Source organism: Lycorma delicatula, chromosome 10 (assembly GCF_047948215.1).
Source record: "Lycorma delicatula isolate Av1 chromosome 10, ASM4794821v1, whole genome shotgun sequence".
Lineage (NCBI taxonomy): Eukaryota > Metazoa > Arthropoda > Insecta > Hemiptera > Fulgoridae > Lycorma > Lycorma delicatula.
This window is the reverse complement of record NC_134464.1, coordinates 114,568,291-114,594,043: the sequence shown is the minus strand read 5'-3', so window position 1 is coordinate 114,594,043 and position 25,753 is coordinate 114,568,291. Positions and strand designations below refer to the sequence as shown.

At 29.0% G+C, this 25,753-nt stretch overlaps 1 protein-coding gene across 7 annotated transcripts in view; it reads left to right on the top strand.

The window, feature by feature from the left end:
- Positions 1 to 25,753, top strand: part of LOC142331438 (uncharacterized) — a 306,269-nt gene that overhangs the window by 252,362 nt on the left and 28,154 nt on the right. For 6 of the 7 annotated variants that reach the window (XM_075377347.1, XM_075377346.1, XM_075377341.1 and 3 more), the window contains one exon: positions 769 to 1,685. The exons of the other annotated variant lie outside the window; for it this stretch is intronic. In XM_075377347.1, coding sequence (XP_075233462.1) covers positions 769 to 1,685 — 917 coding nt within the window. The remainder of the gene's footprint in view (positions 1 to 768; positions 1,686 to 25,753) is intronic. 7 annotated transcript variants of the gene reach the window in all.

The window sequence follows — 25,753 nt, the reverse complement described above, 5'->3', positions numbered from 1 at the left end:
AAAGGTAAGAACATTTACCTACCTTTAGCGCTTTCAGAATGTTACTCCCTCTTCAGCCAAATATATAATTTACACATAATTAAAATAAAATTAAAAGTAATATTTAAAATCTTTAAAGGAAAATTTTTTCATTTTATTTTAATTATGATAATTTTATATATTTGACTTATGAAAATGGGTGTAACACTTTGAAAGCGCTATAGTTATATTAGTGTTCGTACTTTTATCATGTATCTGGTGGTTATAATTATTTTATTTCCTTTTTTTCTTTACACATTGTTTTTAATATTTCTCTAAAACACTGCTCTTGAGAATTAATATACATAAAATGAATTTTCTGAAATGAATTACATAAAAATCTAAATTTAGCAGTAGCACAGTAACCTTTATTTAAAATGAAAATTAGTGATTTCTGTACTTATATTATTTAATCCTTTTGATATTTGAATACCTAATAACAAAGTACAGGAGAATAAGATATATGCTTGCAATATTTTTCCTTTTGGTAATTTGGGTTTTTGACTGTTGTCAATGATATTTCAGAGCTTTGGCTTTGTGGTTTCTCCACAGTTGAAAGCTCTGCGGAAGTATTACTTTTGGTTGTTAAATCTTAATGTTATATGAATGATTATGTTTATTAATATCCCATTTATTTTATACATACTGTTGTGTAAGTAAATATGTATGTTTTAATTGAAAGGTTTCTTTTTATATTATTATTTGCTTGTTGTAATAAATATATATATTTTTTTTATTTTGTTTGTATAGAACTGTCAAGAAGCAAAAAAAGGAGGTGGTATAACTGGTACAGTATTGAATAAAGCTACACCTCCTGTTTTAACCTCACCTCCTCCTTTGACTCCTATCAGCACTATCGGATCCAACAGTAATACTGGTCAAAGCAGTGCTGCTGCACCTCCTAAATTGCAGCGTCTAACCGATAGCAAACTCCCGACTACATCTAAATCCCAGAAAATCGTTGGTGGTGTCACTACTTGGTTACCACCATCATCCATGATCCAGTTAACATCTAAGAATACGTCATCTTCGAAGACATCTGCCCCTTCATCTGTGGCAACTGTTGAAACGGCATCCGCTTTGGGTTCCATGCCTGCACAGACATTAATGTCAATGAACGGTAAACGGTATGTTGTAGTACCTAAACATAATATTCTTTCCGTTTCACCAGCTATTACTACATCAGGTTTACCTGTTTCCGATTCACAACCGCCTGTCAGTACACTTGTCTCGTGTAATTCTCCGACCAATGATACGTCAGTATCATCTTCTATTTCAAATAGTTTGATTACAACTTCTACTGCTAATCCTGTTGTACCTTCCATTTCAGTAATTGCAAATTCTGTACCTACCGGCAGTACTGTAACCACTGCTACTAACAATAATGCCTCAGTTTTACCAAAACCTATCGGTTTAAATCCTGGAGATCCTTCACCACAGCAATATTTAATGAACACTTCTACTACCCCGACTAATCCTCCTGGTGTACTCCTTGTTCCATGCGTTACTACCACAGCATCTAATTCGAAAGAAGGTTCTAAGTTTGTCATTGTTAATGGACCATCTGGTTTACCGACCGGCAATTTTATCATCGGGAATATACCACCGCAACAGCAGCTACAATTGCCGGCTGTTCCCACTACACAACCAGCTGTACCCTCAAATGAGTGAGTTATCATTTCAGTAATATCATAAAATAAGTATGCTACGTTATTGCCTTGTCATATTTTTATTACTGTTTTCAAATAATTATTTCATAGTGTTTCTTCTAATGGGTATATTGTTTTGTTTCCTTCATCTATTCTGTATCTCCTGTCATTAATAAAATAAACCAGTATTTTTGCTTATGGTTATTTGTTATGTTTTCACAAATTAAAATTTCAGTAACTAACATAGTTTTTTTTTTATTTTTACTATATTCCCGTTTCGTATTTTAAACAATAAAACACTTATTAATATTGATTTAGCAGTTTTAATTTTTTTTAAATAAATGATTATTTCATATTTTTCACTTACTGTATATTTCTGTTTATATTTTAATTGTAAATAGATTTTAGTGTATATAAATAAAATTTCTTTACCATAATTTGCTGTGATATGTAAAAAAAAAAAGACGTTTTATATATATATATTCTAGTGTTCAGTGAATTAGTGATTATGTTATATGATTACTGGAAGCTGGGAGATGTATATTTGCTCTGACGAACATAAATAAAACTTTAATCTTTGAGTTATTACACATATAAATTTGGCAATATTAGATCTGTTTAAAATAAGTAGTACGATGGGTAGGTTGTCTTGTTTAATTCTGCAGTGATGAGAAATAAAAACAGATACATTTTACTGCTTTATCTGTTGCTCTTGTGTGGGTGAAACTATGTATATCTATGAGTTTGTTAAAGATAGCAAACATTACCAGAAAGCCAGCCAAGCTGTATTTTCTACTGATTGAAGACACAGCAGTTAGTTCAAAGTCACAAATAAATAAAGGTTTAATTTTTATTCTGAAGGATTTCTTATTATGTACTCGACTAATACATATCAGTTCAGTTATGTAACAAGTCCTTATTTTTATTTGTTTAAATTTTTACATCTTTTGAAAGTAATGAATTCTGATATCTTTTAATTATTAATTGTTTTTACTTAAGATTATTCCATAATTTAAAAAAGAAGGTTTAGTTTTGATTTAGACCATGTAATTTCTATGAGGTTTATGTAAATTCGTTATGTAAAATTAATATGAATTGTATGATGATTTAGGTAATTATTTTTGTGCAAAAGATACGTTAAAACGTTTATTCTGAAAAAATATGTTATAAAACACTATGTATTTTAAAATTATATATAGAACAGATCTATGTTAGCCAAATGTAAAACTTATGTAACAACCAGCAGTTGTTTCAGGCTTATTTATTTATTCGATTGCCTTCTTTTTTAACGGAGAAGGGAAGGACAAATGAAGTTTTGCTGGATTTATATTTTCTGTAATTGTTTTTACTTTTATCAAAATGTATTATGTATAGTAATTTTTTTTACAAATGTTTTAAACGTATAGGTATTTTTTTTAAAAATATGACAAAGATATTTTATATTAAAAATATTAGTTTTTTTTTTTTTTTTTTTAATAGAGCTAAATGGTATATACATTAAGTAATTATTTTTATGTTATTAATTTATAAAGTTTATAAACTAATATTTCATTTGATGGTCTTCTTAGAGAAATCTTTTTAATTAATTTGATTCTGTATTATATTAATATAAAGAAGAGGTTACGGGACTTTTTTTTGGTGGTGGTTGTTCTTTCAATTTATATTATTTTAATTCACTTACAAATTAAAATATTCATTTTGGTTTGTATATTTATTTATTATTTTATGAGTATGTATAAAATTATCTCTAAAACTTTATTTAATTTCTTTTTATGTTACTAAAAACAGTGTTTTCTTTATGTGTGCATATTATTTATGTCTCGAATATGATAAATTAAAAATTTGGAATTATGTAAATCTTTTTTTCCTAATAAAACTTTATAGTTTGTATATTTTTTATGGTTTTTTATTTATTTTTTAATGACATATTTATTTTCTATCATTTTCTCTACTTTTTCTTCTTAATTTTTCTGTTTGTTTATAGTTTTTGTTACATATTAGTATGAATTAGTGAACTTTAAGTTTTGGATGAATTTCTTTTTTCAGTTACTTATAATTTTTTATTCCCAAATATTTATTTTCTATATCCTTTCCATTTATTATTCCTTTTTTAATTTTAATAATTGTATAAATGCGTTAAAAAAACTAATGTAGAATGATATTTTTTTTATCATTTGATTTTTGTATTATTTCTTTTAGTATGTTCTTTTTATTCTGTAAGTGATTTTTCTGTCCTAAAACAATCATTGTGTTAGGTCTTTTTATATTTATGTTTTATCCCGAAGGTTTTTAACATGAATTAATAGTTTATTGAAACTCTTTTTTTAATAATTATTATGGTAAAACACATTCATGATAAAAATTTTAATTTAGCCTGTAAATTGTAAATTTGGCCTGTACATTTACTTCCATGCAAAATATAATTAAATGAAATTTAATTTATTTCTATAGAACAAGTCAGTTGTGAGATTTAACAAATAGTAGCTATTTAAAATACTAGATACTTATCTGATACAATATAAAAGGTCTGATTTACATGATGAGTGTTCAGTTTTAGGATGGACTCTTGTGTGGTCACTGAGCAGGAGAAGAGTAGAAGAATCCCTAATCGTAAATAGGCACCCAATAGCCCATCTAAACATCAAATACACATTAACCACTAGTTTTTTACATGTATGTGGTGGAGGTCACTTTGCCAAAATTCACAGTGATGATCTTGGAGGCTGAATAGTTGGAAAGGAATTATCTGTCCAGAGAGGTGTATAAATCTTGATAAACAATGTATTCAAAAAAGCAATTACAGGCCTCTTTCTATTCGACATCTATCCTATTAACCATCCTCTGGGAAATAAAGATAACTTTATCCAGGAGGAAAGAAACTATATTTATCAGTAAATTTTCATTAACAATATGATAATATGCTGCAAGAAATGCTTTCAGTACTAATACTAAAGAACAACTTTATTAGGGTAAAACTAGGGTCTATCTTCAAATGTGTGGCATATGAAAGTATATCAACTGAAAAGCTAAACACTTATTTGGGTCCCACTAAGCAGTTAATAAATTAATATTTACCATTAAGTAAGGATGATAAAATTACTCTTTTGTACTTTTCCTGTTTTAATAGATATTCTTCTTTTTTCCATATTTTAAAATTAAGTTACAAAAAAGTACTTATCTGGTAAAGATAAAAATGATACCATACTTTTTACCAGATCTTGCAGTCTATTTAAATATTTGTAAGTGAAACAATTTTAGATTTTATTTCAAAATTATCATAGTTACTATTAATATTTTATTTATTTGTATTATTGTGAAAAATGGGAAGAGTAAAAATTCCTAAGTATCAGCTTGTAAAAAAAAAAAAATCAATTTTTGTTTTCAAAAGGTTTGAAGTGTCAGAAGCACATTGATTTGGTTTTTTTGCTCATTTATGATGAGCAGATTGAGAAGAATATTGTAATAACTGCTGATATTGTCTTTTGGGCTAAAATTAGTTTGATTGTGTTGTCAGAAATTTCTGTGTACATATGTCTTCGGGTTTTCCATGTAGAGCTTAGTTAAGTGATTAAATATGCTAGTAGGAAACCAAAAATAACTGTTAGATTTCTTTCTTGTAATTGTTAATTGGGTTTAATACAACTTAGTACTCTGTACTAAGTTTAGTCTCTGGAAAAAATCTTTCCTTTTAGCTCCGTATATTTTCATAGCATACCTTAGTGTTGAAATATTTCCATCTTAACTGTTGTAGTATCACACCACCAATGTTTTCTTTTTCACATAAGTGTAACTTTTATTGGATTTTTCATATTAGAGAACTGGAAAAAGTTAAACTGTGGCAAGAGAGAAATATCTAAAAATTCAAATCCACGTGTGATATAGTTAGTTTTTGGTCATGATGTAGAATTTAATCACTACCTTTATATTTGATTGTTTTCTTTGCACAGTGTGTCGCTTATTTGATTACAGTTTATCCAGAAGTAACAATTTCTTGTGTAATTATTATATTAATACAAAAACTTAACAAGATCAGCTTGGTCTTAACATTTGGTTGGACCTTTATTTTATAGCAAATTCAACATTCTACATTATCTTGTTACTTTTATTTCCTTATCAACAAACATCTTGACTCACAACTTTAGAAAATCAGTCAGTAATTTCAAATTTGTTCCTTCAAATAATGTTAAAAATTTATTACTTTTTTTTATCTCAATAAATTAGGAACAATTTTACAGAAAATATTTTGTTTCAAATCGCCCATTAATATTTAATGACAAAAACTAAAAACAAACCACTCTTCACATGTAGACCACGATATATAATTGTTACCTTCACTTTATGTGCATCATTTGTTAATCAGAAAGTTTTTTTTTTTTTTTTTTGTCTTCAGTCATTTGACTGGTTTGATGCAGCTCTCCAAGATTCCCTATCTAGTGCTAGTCGTTTCATTTCAGTATACCCTCTACATCCTACATCCCCAACAATTTGTTTTACATACTCCAAACGTGGCCTGCCTACACAATTTTTCCCTTCTACCTGTCCTTCCAATATTAAAGCGACTATTCCAGGATGCCTTAGTATGTGGCCTATAAGTCTGTCTCTTCTTTTAACTATATTCTTCCAAATGCTTCTTTCTTCATCTATTTGCCGCAATACCTCTTCATTTGTCACTTTATCCACCCATCTGATTTTTAACATTCTCCTATAGCACCACATTTCAAAAGCTTCTAATCTTTTCTTCTCAGATACTCCGATTGTCCAAGTTTCACTTCCATATAAAGCGACACTCCAAACATACACTTTCAAAAATCTTTTCCTGAGATTTAAATTAATTTTTGATGTAAACAAATTATATTTCTTACTGAAGGCTCGTTTAGCTTGTGCTATTCGGCATTTTATATCGCTCCTGCTTCGTCCATCTTTAGTAATTTTACTTCCCAAATAACAAAATTCTTCTACCTCCATAATCTTTTCTCCTCCTATTTTCACATTCAGTGGTCCATCTTTGTTATTTCTACTACATTTCATTACTTTTGTTTTGTTCTTGTTTATTTTCATGCGATAGTTCTTGCGTAGGACTTCATCTATGCCGTTCATTGTTTCTTCTAAATCCTTTTTACTCTCGGCTAGAATTACTATATCATCAGCAAATCGTAGCATCTTTATCTTTTCACCTTGTACTGTTACTCCGAATCTAAACTGTTCTTTAACATCATTAACTGCTAGTTCCATGTAAAGATTAAAAAGTAACGGAGATAGGGAACATCCTTGTCGGACTCCCTTTCTTATTAGGGCTTCTTTCTTATGTTCTTCAATTGTTATTGTTGCTGTTTGGTTCCTGTACATGTTAGCAATTGTTCTTCTATCTCTGTATTTGAACCCTAATTTTTTAAAATGCTGAACATTTTATTCCAATCTACGTTATCGAAAGCCTTTTCTAGGTCTATAAACGCCAAGTATGTTGGTTTGTTTTTCTTTAATCTTCCTTCTACTATTAATCTGAGGCCTAAAATTGCTTCCCTTGTCCCTATACTTTTCCTGAAACCAAATTGGTCTTCTCCTAACACTTCTTCCACTCTCCTCTCAATTCTTCTGTATAAAATTCTAGTTAAGATTTTTGATGCATGACTAGTTAAACTAATTGTTCTGTATTCTTCACATTTATCTGCCCCTGCTTTCTTTGGTATCATAACTATAACACTTTTTTTGAAGTCTGACGGAAATTCCCCTTTTTCATAAATATTACACACCAGTTTGTATAATCTATCAATCGCTTCCTCACCTGCACTGCGCAGTAATTCCACAGGTATTCCGTCTATTCCAGGAGCCTTTCTGCCATTTAAATCTTTTAATGCTCTCTTAAATTCAGATCTCAGTATTGTTTCTCCCATTTCATCCTCCTCAACTTCCTCTTCTTCCTCTATAACACCATTTTCTAATTCATTTCCTCCGTATAACTCTTCAATATATTCCACCCATCTATCGACTTTACCTTTCGTATTATATATTGGTGTACCATCTTTGTTTAACACATTATTAGATTTTAATTTATTTACCCCAAAATTTTCCTTAACTTTCCTGTATGCTCCGTCAATTTTACCAATGTTCATTTCTCTTTCCACTTCTGAACACTTTTCTTTAATCCACTCTTCTTTCGCCAGTTTGCATTTCCTATTTATAGCATTTCTTAATTGCCGATAGTTCCTTTTACTTTCTTCATCATTAGCATTCTTATATTTTCTACGTTCATCCATCAGCTGCAATATATCGTCTGAAACCCAAGGTTTTCTACCAGTTCTCTTTATTCCGCCTAAGTTTGCTTCTGCTGATTTAAGAATTTCCTTTTTAACATTCTCCCATTCTTCTTCTACATTTTCTACCATATCTTTTTTACTCAGACCTCTTGCGATGTCCTCCTCAAAAATCTTCTTTACCTCCTCTTCCTCAAGCTTCTCTAAATTCCACCGATTCATCTGACAACTTTTCTTCAGGTTTTTAAACCCCAATCTACATTTCATTATCACCAAATTATGGTCGCTATCAATGTCTGCTCCAGGGTAAGTTTTGCAGTCAACGAGTTGATTTCTAAATCTTTGCTTAACCATGATATAATCTATCTGATACCTTCCAGTATCGCCTGGCTTTTTCCAAGTGTATATTCTTCTATTATGATTTTTAAATTGGGTGTTGGCAATTACTAAATTATACTTCGTGCAAAACTCTATAAGTCGGTCCCCTCTTTCATTCCTTTTGCCCAGCCCGTATTCACCCACTATATTTCCTTCCTTGCCTTTTCCAATGCTTGCATTCCAATCTCCAACTATTATTAAATTTTCATCTCCCTTTACGTGTTTAATTGCTTCATCAATCTCTTCGTATACACACTCTACCTCATCATCATCATGGGCGCTTGTAGGCATATAAACGTTAACAATCGTTGTCGGTTTAGGTTTTGATTTTATCCTTATTACAATGATTCTATCGCTATGCGTTTTGAAATACTCCACTCTCCTCCCTATCTTCTTGTTCATCACGAAACCTACTCCTGCCTGCCCATTATTTGAAGCTGAGTTAATTACTCTAAAATCACCTGACCAAAAGTCGCCTTCCTCTTCCCACCGAACCTCACTAATTCCTACTATATCCACATTCACCCTATCCATTTCCCTTTTTAAATTTTCTAGCCTACCAACCTTTTTTAAGCTTCTAACATTCCACGCTCCGACTCGTAGAATGTTATTTTTTAATTTTCTGGTGACCCCTTCCTTAGTAGTCCCCACCCGGAGATCCGAACGGGGGACTATTTTACCTCCGGAATATTTTACCAAGGAAGGCGCCTCCATTGTTGCTATGTGAAAATGCAGAGAGCCACATTTTCTTGGAAAAAAAGCAGCTGTAGTTTTCCATTGCTTTCAGCTGCGCAGTACTCAGAGGACTGAGTGATGTTGATACGGCCGTTTAAGTCATTGTGACTCACGCCCCTAACAACTACTGAAAGAGCTGCTGCCCTCTTTCAGGAATCATTCCTTAGTCTGGCTCTCAACAGATACCTCTCCGATATGGTTGCACCTTCGGTCCAGCTACTCTGTATCCCTGAGCACTCAAGCCCCCTCACCAACGGCAAGGTCTCATGATTCATAGAGGAGGAATCAGAAAGTATTGTCATTATTTTTGTTAATATTATTATATTTTTATTTTATTATTCATTTCTAATAATTTAGTGTGTAAATCTTTTATACTTCTATTCTTGATATATCCTCCTGTTTATTGGACAAGGACTCCTTTACAATCCTGCTTTTGTGATTATATAACATCGCAGTGTAACATTTATATTTTGATGTCACAGGGTATGATAATCACACAAGGTTTTTTTGTCTGAAATTAAAAAAATGTAATTTGTTAGAATTTCATCAGTGATGTGAATTGTCAGATCGTTGATTATTACAACTTATTTTTTAAGATTTTCTGACATTTCACCTGTTGAAGGTCAGCCAGATGTTAATTGGTCTGTAAGTGAATTTCACCTTTCAATATGAATCTCTTTTATACTTTTATCTTACTTAAAGCTTCTTCCATAAAAAGCTTTTTGAAATATTAAAGCAGTTTCAGGAGAATGATGTCCCTAAAAGAAAGCAATACTTATTAGTTTTTTATTTTTATTATTCATCATCAAGATTGCCACGGCAACAGTAACAATCCACCTATAATAACGTTGCTTAGAAGACACTTGCTTAAGAAATTTGTTTACTAACAACACTTTGCATCATACAACTGTGACTAATTTGGATAACTTCTATTTATTTTTAGGCCTCCTCATATTAAGTATTTTTTCTTGACTTATGCTCTTTATAGTATAGTAATTGATGTCTTCTTGTTTAATTTAAATACCAGAATGAACAAAGATTGAATGAAAGATTTAATGATGATGAATGAACAAAGATTTTTTTCAAGGAATTAGTTAAATATTATATTTTTCATAGACCACTATTTAGTAGTTTATTGTAGTCCAATTTCAATACTAAACTTGAAAATTATTTAGAATTATGAAAGACTGAATATTTTTGAGATAAATCTATTCTCTTGTAAAAACTAATTTTTAGCAAAATTTTACTAACCAAACATAACTGTATTGTAGGCAGGTTTTACTGAATTTTTTTAATGATGTTAATTAAATACATTAATTTATTTGTTCTGTTTTACAGATTTTTATAACCAGGGAAGAGAATTTTTTTATCCCCAGTGTTTTATCTTTATATCCTTTCAAGTTTTACTTTCCTTCCACTCCTAACTACATTATTTATTTTTTTACTTACTTTGATTTATAGCACCTTAGTTATTTTATTATTACTATTTATTTAAATTTTGTGTTTATTTAATAGCAAGGGCATATATATATATATATATATATACATATATATATTTATATATTTATATATATTATTTACCATTATTACATTGTATAATTAATAAAAATATTTTATTAAAGATTCAGTGTATATTATTTTTTTAAACTTCAAGTAAATCTGTTACATTAAGCTTGTCACTTTTTACAAAGTAGAAATTTATATCAAAATTTCTGTTAATAAAATACTTTTAAATTCGTTTTATATACTTTTAGTTTTCATTTATTCATTGTGTAGAAAAACGTCCTGTTAAAATCCAGTGAAATCTATCAAGTGGAGGTTGAACTAAATTAATTACTGACTACATTTCTCCTAATCCCCTAAATTTTCTCAGGAAAATAATGATTTTTGCAAATATAAGGACATACTCAGCAAATGAAAGTTACATTTTTCTTACTAGTTTTAATGAACTACAAGAAACAGTACACAAGTTTTATAGCTGTTGGCATTTCATCGTCATATCATTTTTTCCCGGGACAATATTTCCTTACACGTTCCAGGCATTATGAAATTCGTAGGTTAGGTATATGATTTATTATTTTGCACACACCCCTGACTTATTCATTTAATGATGTTTAGTGTTACGTACACGGCAAGAATGATTTTGACATGAAGCTATTGCCACAGAGGTCAAGGCATATGTAGTAATATTTTTACCAAAACCTATGATAATGTAATAGTGTGAGTGTGTTAAAATAGAATAGTAAGCGGATAAAAAGATGTTAAAAATTGGTTGGTAATAAATCTGTTAATTACATATTAATGCTGCATATGTGTGTACATAAAAACATAATTATTGTAATTTTTCCCTTACGCTCTGTATATTTTATTAGCAAAAAGTCAAATGGGCAAGAAATAAATGAATTTGTAATTTATATTTTGTTGAAACCTGATATCAGGCGTATTAAATTTCCAAAACATTTTTCCAGTTACCAAAATGTATTAACTAGTTAATAAAAAGCCCTGTATTCTTTTGTAAAACTTGACATAATTAATCTTTAAATTAATTTCAAAATAATATTATGAAATTAAGAGATTATCATAAATATTTCAGGTTTAAATTCTGATAATTTTATATTATGTTATCGTATACTTATACATTTTAAGTGGTTATAGAACAGCCATTAGTAAAATGTAGTTTTCATAAATAACTTTGTTGCAGTTTAAGAAAACATTAATTTTTTTCAATCTTCAATTCCAGTTGACATATTTCCAGTTTATTTTTTTCAATTTTTTATAATAAAAGACAATTTTTGTTTCTCCAGTTTTATATAGAAAATTTTCACACTCATTGCATATTAATTTATTACCGTACTGAAGTGTGTCTAACTTCAACTTATTTTTTTGCTCAGAATTTTATTCACATCATTATTATTTTGCCCATTAGTAACTTTTCTAGTATATTTTTAACACTTTTCATAGTTTGATCTCTTATTTTTATATGTATTAAAATAAATAATCAACACAATAATAGTAATTATATATCAGTTTGATTTATCCCCTACCTATGTTTATTTCACATCATGTGGATTATATAACATGCAGTATTTTATTAAGATAGTTTTGAAAAAATGTTTAATGTAGGGTTATTTATTTGATGTTTTTTTTTTGTTAATTTTCACATGATAGTAGTACAAATAATTTTTATTTTACTCTCTGGAAACAACAGCTATTGTTTTCTTCTCAGTGCATTTTATAATTTAGCTGTTGAAAAATCAACACTTCTTTGTTTCTAGTTGTCCTGATTTACATTGGTATCAAGGCATTTTTTATTTTTTTGTTCTAAAGTAACCGTGTTTTTAAAAAAAAAATGTTTTGTAACAGTTGGTGGTAAAATTAACATCAACTTTGTGTGTAGAGTTGTCTGTATTTACATCATATAAATTTTGTTTTCAGTTTCTTTTTTATTTGAAAAAATATTTGATGTATTTTTTAAAGAAAGTGACAGCAAAAGTAATTAAGATTTACCTGATATTAATGAAAATTACTGTGACTAATTATGAAGTGGATATGTCAAAACTCATGTTAGGATATCTATCATACAACAGTAAGAGTTAACATGCTTATAACAGTAGGAAATGTGCTGAAAAATTTACATGTGAAACAAGTTAATCCTACCAAGAAATTAAAATTTTGAATTTTGGCATGGTATGCCAAAAGTAGGTACCAGTGGTAAATGTGAGCAAGTGTACCATCATTAAAAATCCACATCTGCCCTCTATCTGCAAGTGGAATATCTTCTAAGAGTTCCATTAGGTTTGTTTGCAAAAAATGAAAGTACTGTTTTCTGTTGAGATTTTGGCGGTAAGAAAAAAGAACCTTTGAGATTATGGAATGGGTATAATTGCCACATATTTGACTGCAAAACACGAAAGCGATGTGACTTCCTTCTGTCATTTCTCACGAAATGACCACGATCAGTATCGAATTGTGGTTAAGCATACCTGGTTTTCTAACTTGCTTGTCTTAAGCCTCAAATGTTTTACAATTTGGTATTCTTTGAGCTAGATAATTCTCCTGGTATTCATGCACAGCAGCCAATTCATTTTTATTTACTTTACTATAAATTAACATGTCCGTCAACTATCCAAATGAAAACAAATTTGTGATATTGTCCATTGTGAGTGACTGACCGAACAATAGCAATACAAACATTGCAGAAATGAATATTCAAATGCAAGAAACTAAACTTAATTGTTGGCAAGCTGTTATTGTCAACCTATGAAGAGATAGAAATTAATATATTTTAGTAGGATGTCTTTCAAAATTGTATCACTTTTCCAATCTAGTTCGTGTGTTTGTTTTTTTTATTAAAGTTGAACTTCTCAAATTTGTGTTTAATTTTAATAGATGTTATTTACATAAATTTTCTCAGAATTAAATTCTCTACAAAGTTAACTAGAAATTTTTATTTGTTTATTGGAAGATTAACGAAGTTATTTTATTCTAAACCTAAAACAGTGTATGTTCTAACAAAACTTTTTCATGTTTTTTATCCTGTTTTTCTTAAAACTTAAGTGAGATAGAGTTCTGGGATCACTTTTTCTAAGATCATGTTTCATGAGCTGAAACTCGTTACTGAACCATTTTCTGACCTATGTTTATATGAACTTTTTTTCTTATTTCTGGGTGTAGAATCTTCTCCCAAGAAATTGCTGTGCAATTTGTAATCACTCTTGTGTGTGTGTATATATATATATGTCTTATTATTTTTCTATATATATATATATATATATATATATATATAGAAGAATATATCTTGTCTTCAATACAGTTTAAAAAAAGAGAAACCATCATTAATTAGTTTTCGTTTTACTCTTAATTTTTTATGTCTGCTGAATTTTTTTTGAAAAAGTTAATTAGCAATTTTATAATTATATTTAGTGTTTAATTATTGTTACTAAAAATTTATCTGTTACGATAGACTGCACTTTTTTTAGTATATATATATATATATATATATATATATATATATATAAAACCAAATAACAATGTAATCAAACCATGTAATTAGATGTAAATTATACCTTACTGATCCTTGATTTTATTATTTATTAACCTTTGCCATGAACCTTTGTCTAAAGTTAATTTAAATTTAAAGAAAAATTACATTAATTTAATTTTTATTGTTTTTGTTCGATAGTATGATTTATTTAATATTTTTTTTAATTAGTTTTATTTTTGTGTGTATTTTCAGGTTTATATTTTTAATTGAATTTTACTCAATTGGTAATTAGAAAATTTATTTTAAAATCTTGTACTTAATGTTACTTACGATTTACTAATGATACATCAAATTTCTCCTTTTATGTTTTAATTAATGATTATTTTAAATTTCCAAATAATTGTGTATATCTTTTATCATCTTCATCTGTTAATAATATTTCTTATTGAATGGAAAATTTTGTAGCTTAATATGTTGCATAGTTGGCGAATTGTCCACTTTTAAAATTTGTGCATAAATTATATTATGTCTAAGGGTAAGAAAAAGTTTTAATTATATATTATATTTTGATGTGAAAGGTACATTTTTGAAATTTATGCAAATTTTTTATTAAGTAAATGTGTGTAAATCTCACCTTTTTTTTATAAATCATGTAATTTTTTTGAATTTTGATTGATATACTGATTGTTAACGAGTATGTTATAAAGAATAGGAAGTATGAATCTTTTATATTCTTCATTTTATTTTCACTGTAATCCTTGTCATATGTAGTGTAAGTTTTACCATCTTGAATTCTTCCATAATTACTAAATATTATGGACTTCTTCACTTCTACAATTCATTTCTCTGTGGTTCTATGCTACCTTATGTTTCTTTTTCTTTTTCCTGTTGAGCCTCCGGTAACTACCGTTTAGATAATTCTTCAGAGGATGAATGAGGATGATATGTATGAGTGTAAATGAAGTGTTAAGTCTTGTACATTCTCAGTTCGACCATTCCTGAGATGTGTGGTAAATTGAAACCCAACCACCAAAGAACACCGGTATCCACGATCCAGTATTCAAATCCATGTAAAAATATCTGGCTTTACTAGGACTTGAACGCTGTAACTCTCGACTTGCAAATCAGCTGATTTGGGAAGACGCGCTAACCACTAGACCAACCCGGTGGGTTACCTTATGTTTCTGTTTTAATTTACATTTTTTCTCATTCTTTTTTCCAACTTTTGAGACTTGTTTCCAATTTACCTTTCACTTATTTTGCCTCATACATCTTGACTCTTCTTAATTTACATTTCTGCATTTTTTTGTTAATAGAACTCACCTTAGTCATTCCTCTAATGTATTCATTTCTTATCTACGTGAAAGATAGTTACAACTCATTCTTTTACCTTGGAGGTTCTGCATTTAAATCTGACATACTGTACTAAAAGTTTTCATATGCTATAAATTTCTTGCATCATAAAATTGAAAATTTCGTTAAATAATGAATTATATATTGTTTCCATATACAAACTGATAAAAGCACATTCACTGCTCTATACAATCAATCTTTACAGATATTTATTTTTAATAGTATAGTGTTTGCTTTTAATATTTTATTTTATTTGTGTTTAATTCTTACCAATAATGATTAATGATAATTAATCATTATTTATGTACTGTTAATTGTATAAACATAATTATGACATCAAAAATTAAAACATCTTCAAAGGAATCAAATTTGCTTTGATTCTGTTTTATCTGAAAATAAATGCTGGTTATTTTAGCACCTTTTTTTAATTTTATAAAATTCATTCCTGGAAGAATTAAAGAAAATAAAAATCAGTAAATGTGCAAGTACTGTCTACAATCCAGAACAGTAATGCTGATTTTTTTTTTGTTCTCAGAAAATTACTTTTCAAAATGGCCTTCAGTAAAGTGGTTTTTTACAAATACAATCAATGTTACTAGAAAGAGTAACATTTCCATTACACACTGCCAATAATAAGGAATTGCTAATGACAAATTAATAAATTTTTGCCGTTTGGAAATATTTTATAATTTCAATTTATTTATATAAACTTTTTTAAAAATTTATGAAGCTAAAGGAACATAACATCTGAATTACTTTTACTGTCAGAATTACTGATGTATGGTATTCTGTATAAATATTACTTTAGTCTTTACTAATTATTTATGTATTAAGTTTTGTATAGACACCATATCAACAAATATCTAACACCATATAATTTAGTAAAACTTAATGGTAAACCGCTTATATAAAAAAACAGGGTTGCAATTAATACAATATTTAAATTCTGTGATGGGAAATGATATTAGTCAAATCTCTTTGTAAAGTATGTGGAATAAATAGTTTATTGTGATGAGGTTTAGAATTCCATGTAAATTTGTATAATATTGATTCTCAAGTATTCTGTTATGATTAAAACCATATGCTGTATCATATAGTATAACTTTGTTATACTGATTATGAGTTAGCTTATTACTAATAATTTCATATGTTACAGGGGCCAGATAGTTGCTATTTTGATGATATACCACGTGATTCAAAAAGGACTTCGATCTTTAAAAGCATAAAAAAATTTATTGAGATAACTTACAGGTTTGATTTAGCTCTCAGTTCATAGAAAAATACATCAAGTTTGTTACCCAACATTCACTTTGGTTCCGTGTGGATTCAATTTGTTATGCAATATACAGCCCACCTGAAGTCGATTTTATTTCAGACTGTAGCCAGCAAGTAAGTTGTTGCCTCTGCAGCTGCAGTGTTAATTTGAAGACTTAGCTCAATGAGATCAGTAAGCAAAGGTGGTTCATAGACCTGAACTTTAATGAAACCCCACTAGAAAAAATCTAGTAGGGTCAAATCTGAGGGGAATGAATGGCCGTGCAGTTGAACCTCCACGACCAATCCACAGACCTAGAAATCTAGTATCAAGAAAATCCCACACTTCTAGGCAGTAGTAAGGTGGTGCTCTGACTTGCTTATAGTAAAGGCATCATCCATCTTATCATCTAACTGAGGAATTGAAAATTTAGTATAATGTTCAAATAAATGATACCACTTACAGTTGCCTTCTGTAAAAAGAACAGAATACAATCTTTGTTTAGTTAGGGCACAAAGAACATTGACCTTAGGGTTATCACAAATGTGCTACAAAGTTTCATGAGGGTTTTTGGTACCCCATATTTGGCAGTTATGAGTGTTCACTTTGCCACTGTGTGAAACATTGAATTATCACTAAAAATTATGTTGTCTAAAAATATATAGGCTGCAATTCTATCCATCATTTCCACACATAACGCCGTACAAGTTTTTCCTCAACTGTAAAGTGTTGAACCATGGTTAATTTGTATGGCTTCATGCAGTTGTTTACATAATACGCACCAAACAGTCGTTTGTGGAATGCCAGTCTCACATGATGCATATAGAGTTGATTTTCTCAGACTACATGCAAAGCTTTCTGTGAGTTGTCCCACAGCAATTTCAGGGATGCATGGGCGTCCTGGTGATTTTGTATGTTTAATAGAACCTGTATTAATGAAGGTTTGGTGCCAAGAGTAAATTGTATACCTACGAGGAGGCTCTCTACCGGAATCTACGAAAATTATGTTGAACTGCAGTTGCTGACTGCGAATCGTGAAACCAAAACATACAGTAAGCACATTCCACACCAGTAAATGTACTAATTTTTTACTAACACTGGTGACAGCGTTGGTGGCCTAATTCGGTGCTAATAACTATGCGAGTCAAAACTTGATGTGTTTTGCTGTGAATGATATGAATTGCTCAACTGAATGTGTAAGTTATCTTGGTAAATTTTTATATGCTCTTAAAATTGTGAAGTTCTTTTTGAATCGCCCACTATTGTCCATATTACAGAAATGTTAACCCTTTTCACTTGTATTATTTCTACCCTATGCACCCATATTTTTTCTGTAAGGAATAGTAACTGAACACTGACTTAAATAGTAACTGATTGATATGATAATTTATCTTATAGTTGACTGTTCAGAGTCTATATTTTATTTTTATTTCTTCAGGGTGTGGTATTCCTCAAAACAGTTCTCCGGGTGCAGTCCTTTCTTCCTGATGCATGTAATGCAATAAAACACCATTTCCCAACTTTCTTCTTTCACCTTCCTATTATTGCAGAGAGCACAGTCTTTGTTACTATTACTCTTCAGATTAGAGTAGAGAAGATTATTATCAAAGATAGAAAAGGAAACTGCCCAACATTTGCTGGAAAGGATCTAGGAAAGCCTGTGAGATCATCTGCAATAAATCCTTTTTATCAGAGTGTTGACAATTCCTGCCATTTCTCTTATTTTACTTTTTCTCCCATGCATTTCTGAAGGTTTTGTTATGCTATTTTTTTTTTTCTAATCTCTTATTTCATTATGCAGAATTAAAAATATAAATCTTTACAAATTTCAGATAACATGGATTTTTAAAAAAACATTATCTCTAAAAAATGTAATCAGTTAACATTCATCCTTGCACACAACGTTGTATTCAATTCAAGTTACATCTTGTTGTGACTTAGGATTAAAAAAATTTTATCACTACTTGTATTTTATTTTATATAAATAAATGAAGACCTCTCCATAAAAACATCACCTCATCAGTAGCAAGTTTTCTGGTAGGAGAGTAAATCTCAAACATTGTTGAAGTGATTTATCAACCGTGTAACTTGATGAAGACATGCTGTGACATCGTCTGTATTTTTTACAAAATGTAGACACCTCATAATTAAAAGGAATTGTTGTAACTCATACTGGCAAAAGCATTGATTTCTGATTCATGGTCCTCACTGTGCACTAAGTGACTATCACTACCATTGTGTATACTGATATAAAAAAAAATTTTATAGAGTTCATTGTCATTTAGGTGAGCAAAATATCATTTAAATCAATCATTGTAAATACACATTCACACAAAAATAGCTAAAATAAAACTTAATTGGTATATAATTAAATTGCAAACCACCTCACAACAAAGCTGAGCTCAGCTGATAGCATTAAACCATATACTAACCAATGGCCTGAATCCGGATGTGCACATGACAAGATTCCCTTAGCATAACCTGGAAGCAGGTTATCTGCTCATAAGATAAGTTCTGCATAAACCTAATTCAGGTCATTGTGAATGTGTTAAAAATAATAAGTTATTTCAACTAATTTTAATAAAGATATAACAAATAAGCAAAATAATAGAAATTAAAACTGACACTACAGGCAATGGTTTATTTGAAAATTCACCTATAGTTTTGCCGTTAAAAAAAAATATTTTTTAATTTAAGGCCATTACCATGCTAGGCTCATCTATGTGACTATTATGGAAATGTTATTTTCCTCTTTGGATATTAAAATAAATACTTATTTTTAAAATTTAAAGATCAGTAGATTTTGTTATAGAGCTTTTTAATATTAATCATTTAGTAATATCTGAGTTCAGAAAGCAAAACTCCCTGTCTTGGTTGCAGCCTGTCTGGATGATTTGATTTTAATGGTAAGAAAATAAAAAAACCTTAGAAAAATTAAAATTATGATATATGCAAGCACTCTTTTTTGAGTATAAGCATTAAATATTGTTTATTAAAATGTTCTGCTTCTTTCCACATTTTTAATTACTACATATGTATATTAACTCTTCTACTTAGTAACATAAGTACTTCCTGCATACTGTTTTTTCCCCCACTATTAGGTAACTAATTACTTCTTTACACTTCCTCCATATTCTGAATATTTGTTTAAAAAAAACTTGAGAAAAGATGGTGTGATTAAAAAGAATTTTTGACACATTATGTAAAAAAAATTGTGGAAATGATAAGTTGGTTTTTTTTCTTACCAGAAACTGAAATCAAAACTGAATGTAATTTTTTTTATGTATTTTCCAAAAGTTTGTTTATGAAAATGTTTATAATATTTATGTAATTTTAGACATTTAATAAATAATTTGATGTAAATTATTATAAATTGTTTTTATGACTTTTGTTGGTTATAACAAATTTTAAAAGGAACGGAAAATGTACTGATACTGATAATAAAAAAAATGTACATCACATCAGTGTTCTTCATTGAACAAAAAACAAAACAACTGGTTGACATCATCCGTTATTATGAGAGATGCCAACACAGGATATTATTTTTAACTACATAATTCCTTGCTAAAAAAAGGAACTTAATTATTTGAAATGTAAATATAAGTTTACTTTACATAATTGACAAATTCTTTCAATATGAACATTTCACACCATGTTTGGTAAATTGATATAATGTTATAAATATAAAAAATATTTATTTCTAAACAATCTAATTTATACGACATAATTACATTACATATTTAAAACCCTTGGGATCATCTAAATAAATCCTGTTTTCAGATAATTAGAAATTACCGCCATTTCTCTTATTTTACTTTTTCTCCCATGAATTTCTGAAGGTTTTTTGCCATTATTTTTTTTCTTGTTTTCATTATGTAGGATTATAAACATAACTATTTACTCCTTTACAAATTTCAGATCAAATGAATCTTTAGAAAAAAATTGTCTTAAATTGTTTTAAAAATGTTACATTCATCCTTGCACACAACATTGTGACTTAAGAGTTAAAAATTTCTTCACTAAATGTAAATTAGTACAGCTTTCTTTTTCTGTCTAGCTTTTGTAACCACCTTAAGGTATTGCTTCAGAGGATGAATGGGGATAATATGCATGAATGTAAATGAAGTGTAGTGTTGTACAGTCTCAGGTCAACCACTCCGGAGATGTGTAGTTAATTGAAACCCAACCACCAAAGAACATTGGTGTCCACGAATATTTATTTTCTAAACGACATAATTTATACTTATTATATTTAATTGTGTAGGCAAGTTGTATGAGATTTAAATGTCTTACTGAAACCATAGATAGTTATCCTGCATACAAGTGACAGTGGCAGGAATACAACATAGGCTCTCTCATAGTAGGTGGTTAAACTGGATAATTAATATAGTTTACATGACTATTTTACTTATTAGATCTAGATAAAATTGAAGTGATTCGTTGTATGAATTTTAAGTGAAAAATCACATTTCATTTGATAGTGGTTTTAAAGATCCCTTTTAAAGATTAATCTCTTCTGAGTTACAAAATACTAATATATAAACCATCTTGATTTGTTTATAAATTGCTGTCATCTACATTATAGCAAAGTGATTCTGAAACTTATTTATATTAATGCCTTCTTATTGATATTGAAAATATTTTATTAAATTTATGATAGTAAGCATAATATATAAATTTATAAATAACTAATACATAATTAATAAAAGATACTTACACTACATAACTATATATATATATATATATACACTATATACACACACACACACACACACACACACACCTACCAGTTATTCTCACCAGATTAGTTAGTTACTTTGTAACTATTGTAATCCAAATTGTGTATAAATTAGGCTTTATATTAACAGAGGTGGTGATTCATACTATTACAGTGGAGGTATCATATCATATTTTAGTAGTTCCTGTGATTACATCTGTTGAGCAATTAGATAATTATACTAAGTTTGTAGTAAGGCTAAGTTAATAACATTATGTAAATTGTAATGGTTTAAATTTAATTATAAATCATTATCAGTAATGAATGTGTTATTATTAGCTTCTAATTATTACTGAAGTTATTATATCATAAAGGAGAATTTAAATAAATGTGTACAATAGTACTGTATTATATTTCCAGGCAGTTTGTTTTGTATTATTATGAAGTGATTTTTTAATAATGTTTTTTTTTTTTTTTTAAAGCCGTCATGTTTCATGTTGTTATTAGCCTGTTAAATATTTGTGCAGTTGGCCAAAAATATATATATATTACAGGTGGCCTGTAAATAAATAAATTTTTAATTTCTCAAAAACCTTTACCTCTAATACCTACCTGCATGTTGGTTGGTAGTGTCTTCCATTGAATTTTCTAATGTTTACTTTTTTAAGAATCATCATTGTAAACCATTAGAATTAGATCCTTTACATGATTCAATCATTCTTTAGAAGGCTAAGAGTGTTGTTTTTTTCTAAAAAAAAACGTAATTTTTTCTAGAGTTAACCAATTTTAACAACTTTTGTGTTGTTTAAAACATTTTCTTGAGAAAATTTATATGAAAATTCTTAAAAGTAACATTTTGTTTGGAAAACATACCAAAGTCCTTAACCGTTGAAGTTATCAAATTGGGATCGTTTTTAGTAATTCTCTGACATAGAAAACTAAAACTGTTTTTTGTTAGAACTTATAAATTCCATAAAATTTGTTGAAAACATTTTTAAAAATTGTCTTGAATTAGTAACCAGTAACATTTTATCATGTTCTTATTGTACAAGAAAAATTCTATAATATTGTAAATAATTTGAATCCAGATGCTATTTTTTATACAGACGACTCTAAACACCATAACTCTGTTGGTTGTTAGTTTTTTGCTTGGCAACAGAATATACATGTCTGGCCTTTCCATCTTCACCAGTGTTTTCATCGCCGAGCTGTTTGCTGTTGATAAAAATCTTAAATTTATTTAACCCAACATTCCGACATACTGGTCTGCTCAGATTCCGTTAATGCCTTGCAGGTAATTAGTGATATGTACTCCAGACAGCCTGTTGTCATTGAAATACAGTCTGTTATTTCTGAAATGACTTGGCGTAACACAAGTGTGAGTTTCTGTTGAACCGTCAGCCATATTGGAACTTCTGGCAATGAGTGCTTTGATTGTGTGGCAAAAGAGGTTTGTTTGCATCCTTCTTTCACTAATCACATTTTTTCTGAAGAGGGTAGTTGAATGGCAAATGGGTAGTTTATTTAAAATTTATGGGAAATTTTAAATAATTTTATCACTAATGGCATGCTATTATCAGTAATAAACTTCATCCAGTTATGGAATGTGTCACTGTGGAGCTCTTCATCCAGAAGTAATCAACGCGAGGAAGGTATTATTTGCTATTTATGAGTAGAGCACACTAAACTCACTTATGGACAACTCATGAATTGGACAATGTACCTGTTTATGTTTTCCGCAACTACCAACCAACGTACACCACATATTTGTGGACTGTGTCTGTTAAGTTGCATTAGAAATTTAAAATTAACATCAGAGGTATCTTAGGAAATGATATGGCTATGGTTATCCAAAGTCTTACTATTTCTTAAGACTATGCATCTGTATTCAAATATTTTATTATTATTATTATTATTATTATTATTATTATAACATCTATCATCCAGGTTTTTTTTTAAGTTAGTTTTTCAGTATTGATTTTATTATGGCTTTATTTTGCTTTTAGCATATGGAATAGGCATTTTATATCAGTCTAATTTTTAAGTATTATTTTGAATTACTTACAATAGTAATATTGTGTCTAGATGCTGATAACATTCATCGTGTTCCCAGGAAAAAAATGTTCCTGTGTAACAAAATTTAATAAATAAATAAACTTTTATTTTGATTGATATCTAATAATACATATAGGTCAAGTCATTATAATATAAAAAATAAATATGATTTAAAGTTCTTATTAATATTTAAATATATTAAATATAAACAACTACTTCAAAATAATTCTCAGTTCAGAAGCCACTATATACATTAAAATTATTTTGAGTATATATTTAGTACATCCCAACCCTGTAGGGGAAAACACTCGCCTAGTGACCTTCTGGTCACCACCCCCTCCCCCTTCCACCACTCCTTGCCCTGTTGGGCTTTAACAGGTGATATATTTAATATACATGGAATTTAATGCAGAAGAATCATCTGTTTTTAAAATTAGTAATCAACTGAGTAATATTGTTTCTATGAAAGAAACTTTTTTACCTGTATTTTAAATAAATTTATGGGAAATATTTTTTAAATCTTTAGCAATTTATTAAAAATGCCAAAGGAAACATAATAAGACTCTTTCTTACAAGTTGAAGTATTGTGTTGAGTTCTATAAAAACATTTCCATTGTCTAGTTTGGTAAAAGTGAATATTATTTTTTTAAGAATAAGTGACCATTCTATTTAACATAGAATACACTTCTAATAGCTTCCCATATCAATCAATCCCCATCATTTTAGTGAAATTTCAGTTCAGCCAAATTTGATATCTTTCAATGACTAAATTTTAAGCGACAATGAATTCACATCAACCAGTTGTTTATTATTTTGTGTATTTCGATCTTGTAGATAAATATTTTATGTAAAATTAATTTATTAATATTTTATCACTAAATTTTAGATTTTGTTGTATAATATTTAGCATATAAAGAATAAATACACAAGATAATGAAGTTTTTCTAAAGATTTCTTCATTAAATTTTCTGAAGTATAACATTATTGTTTATTTTATATACTGTTCAGCAGATGAGAATTTTCGTTTGCAGTATTAAATAAATAATATGAAGCATTTATAGATATTTTAATGTTACATTTTAATAGACTTGTAAATTGTTTTTATAGTTTTATTATTTATTGTCACCTACATTTCCTGGTGTGCAAATCAAAATTTCAATAGTAAAAAATTAGATAAAATTGTTCTTGAGTTACACACAAAAACTTAATTTAAAAAAAAAATAAAAGAATAAAAATAGTAATCTAACCGTATATTTTCATATAACCATTATTAATAAAAATTAAGTTTTATATCAGGTGACCACGCCAGCTCAGACTGCAGTTATTTGAGTTTAACCTTTAACGCTGCTACTGCTTGTGCCATTATTGATTGTTTATGTTACTATTCTTTGCAGTTGTGTTTTTCTAAAATGCTTTAAGTCGAGGAAAGGGTTACTAAAGTGGAAGCTTAGTGCATTCTGAATCCTTTCAAGAAACATCTCAAATATTCTTGGAAAAATTTATGAATGTCGGCAAAGAGTAACGTATACAATTAGGTTAAAAACTGTGTAGATGGAGTGACTTCAAACAAAAGAAAAAAGGCAACCTTCTGTTAAGGCTTCACAGGCTATAGCTCATATTCAAAGAAGAATTTCTGCTTGGCTGAAAAAATTTATATGTAGGTTATCACTGGTAAAATACATGTCCTGCTTTAATAATCTACATGATTTAAATTTGAAACCTTATCTTTTAACAACTTAAGAGAATGGACAAACCAAGATGACTTTGATTATTGCAACTGGCATCTCAAAACCATTGTCAAAGGAACAGACTCGACACTGTATTTCATGTCAGACAAGGCATGGTTTCATTTATCTGGGCATATTAATTCACACAATATCAAGCATTGATGACTGAAAATCCTCACCAGATGTTGAGTGTCTACTTCACAGTGAAAAAATCAGTGTATGGTGTGCTTTTTCTGGTAATTGTATATTGGGGGCCAATATTTTATGACTGGACTATCATTACGTAGTGTAATACAATTTTCGAAGAATTGTACAGTCGGTTAACAGATGATGAAAGAGTACAGATTCTTCCAAGACAAGCAAGATGTCACACATCAAAGAATGATTCATTCACTAGCTTTTACAGAATGAACTGTCAGTAGAGTGTGGTGGTCTCCATGTTCCACCTGATTTGTCTTGTTGCGATTTTTTCCTTCACTGCAATTTGAAAGATAGAATAGTTCAAGAATCAAATCCTCAACCCCGATTAAGATTGTTAGTTAGTATTTTTTAAGTAATGCCAAAATATATTTGATATACTTTCCTGGTATCAAAAAGTGGTGACCCCATCGCCCAGCACATTCCAACTGCA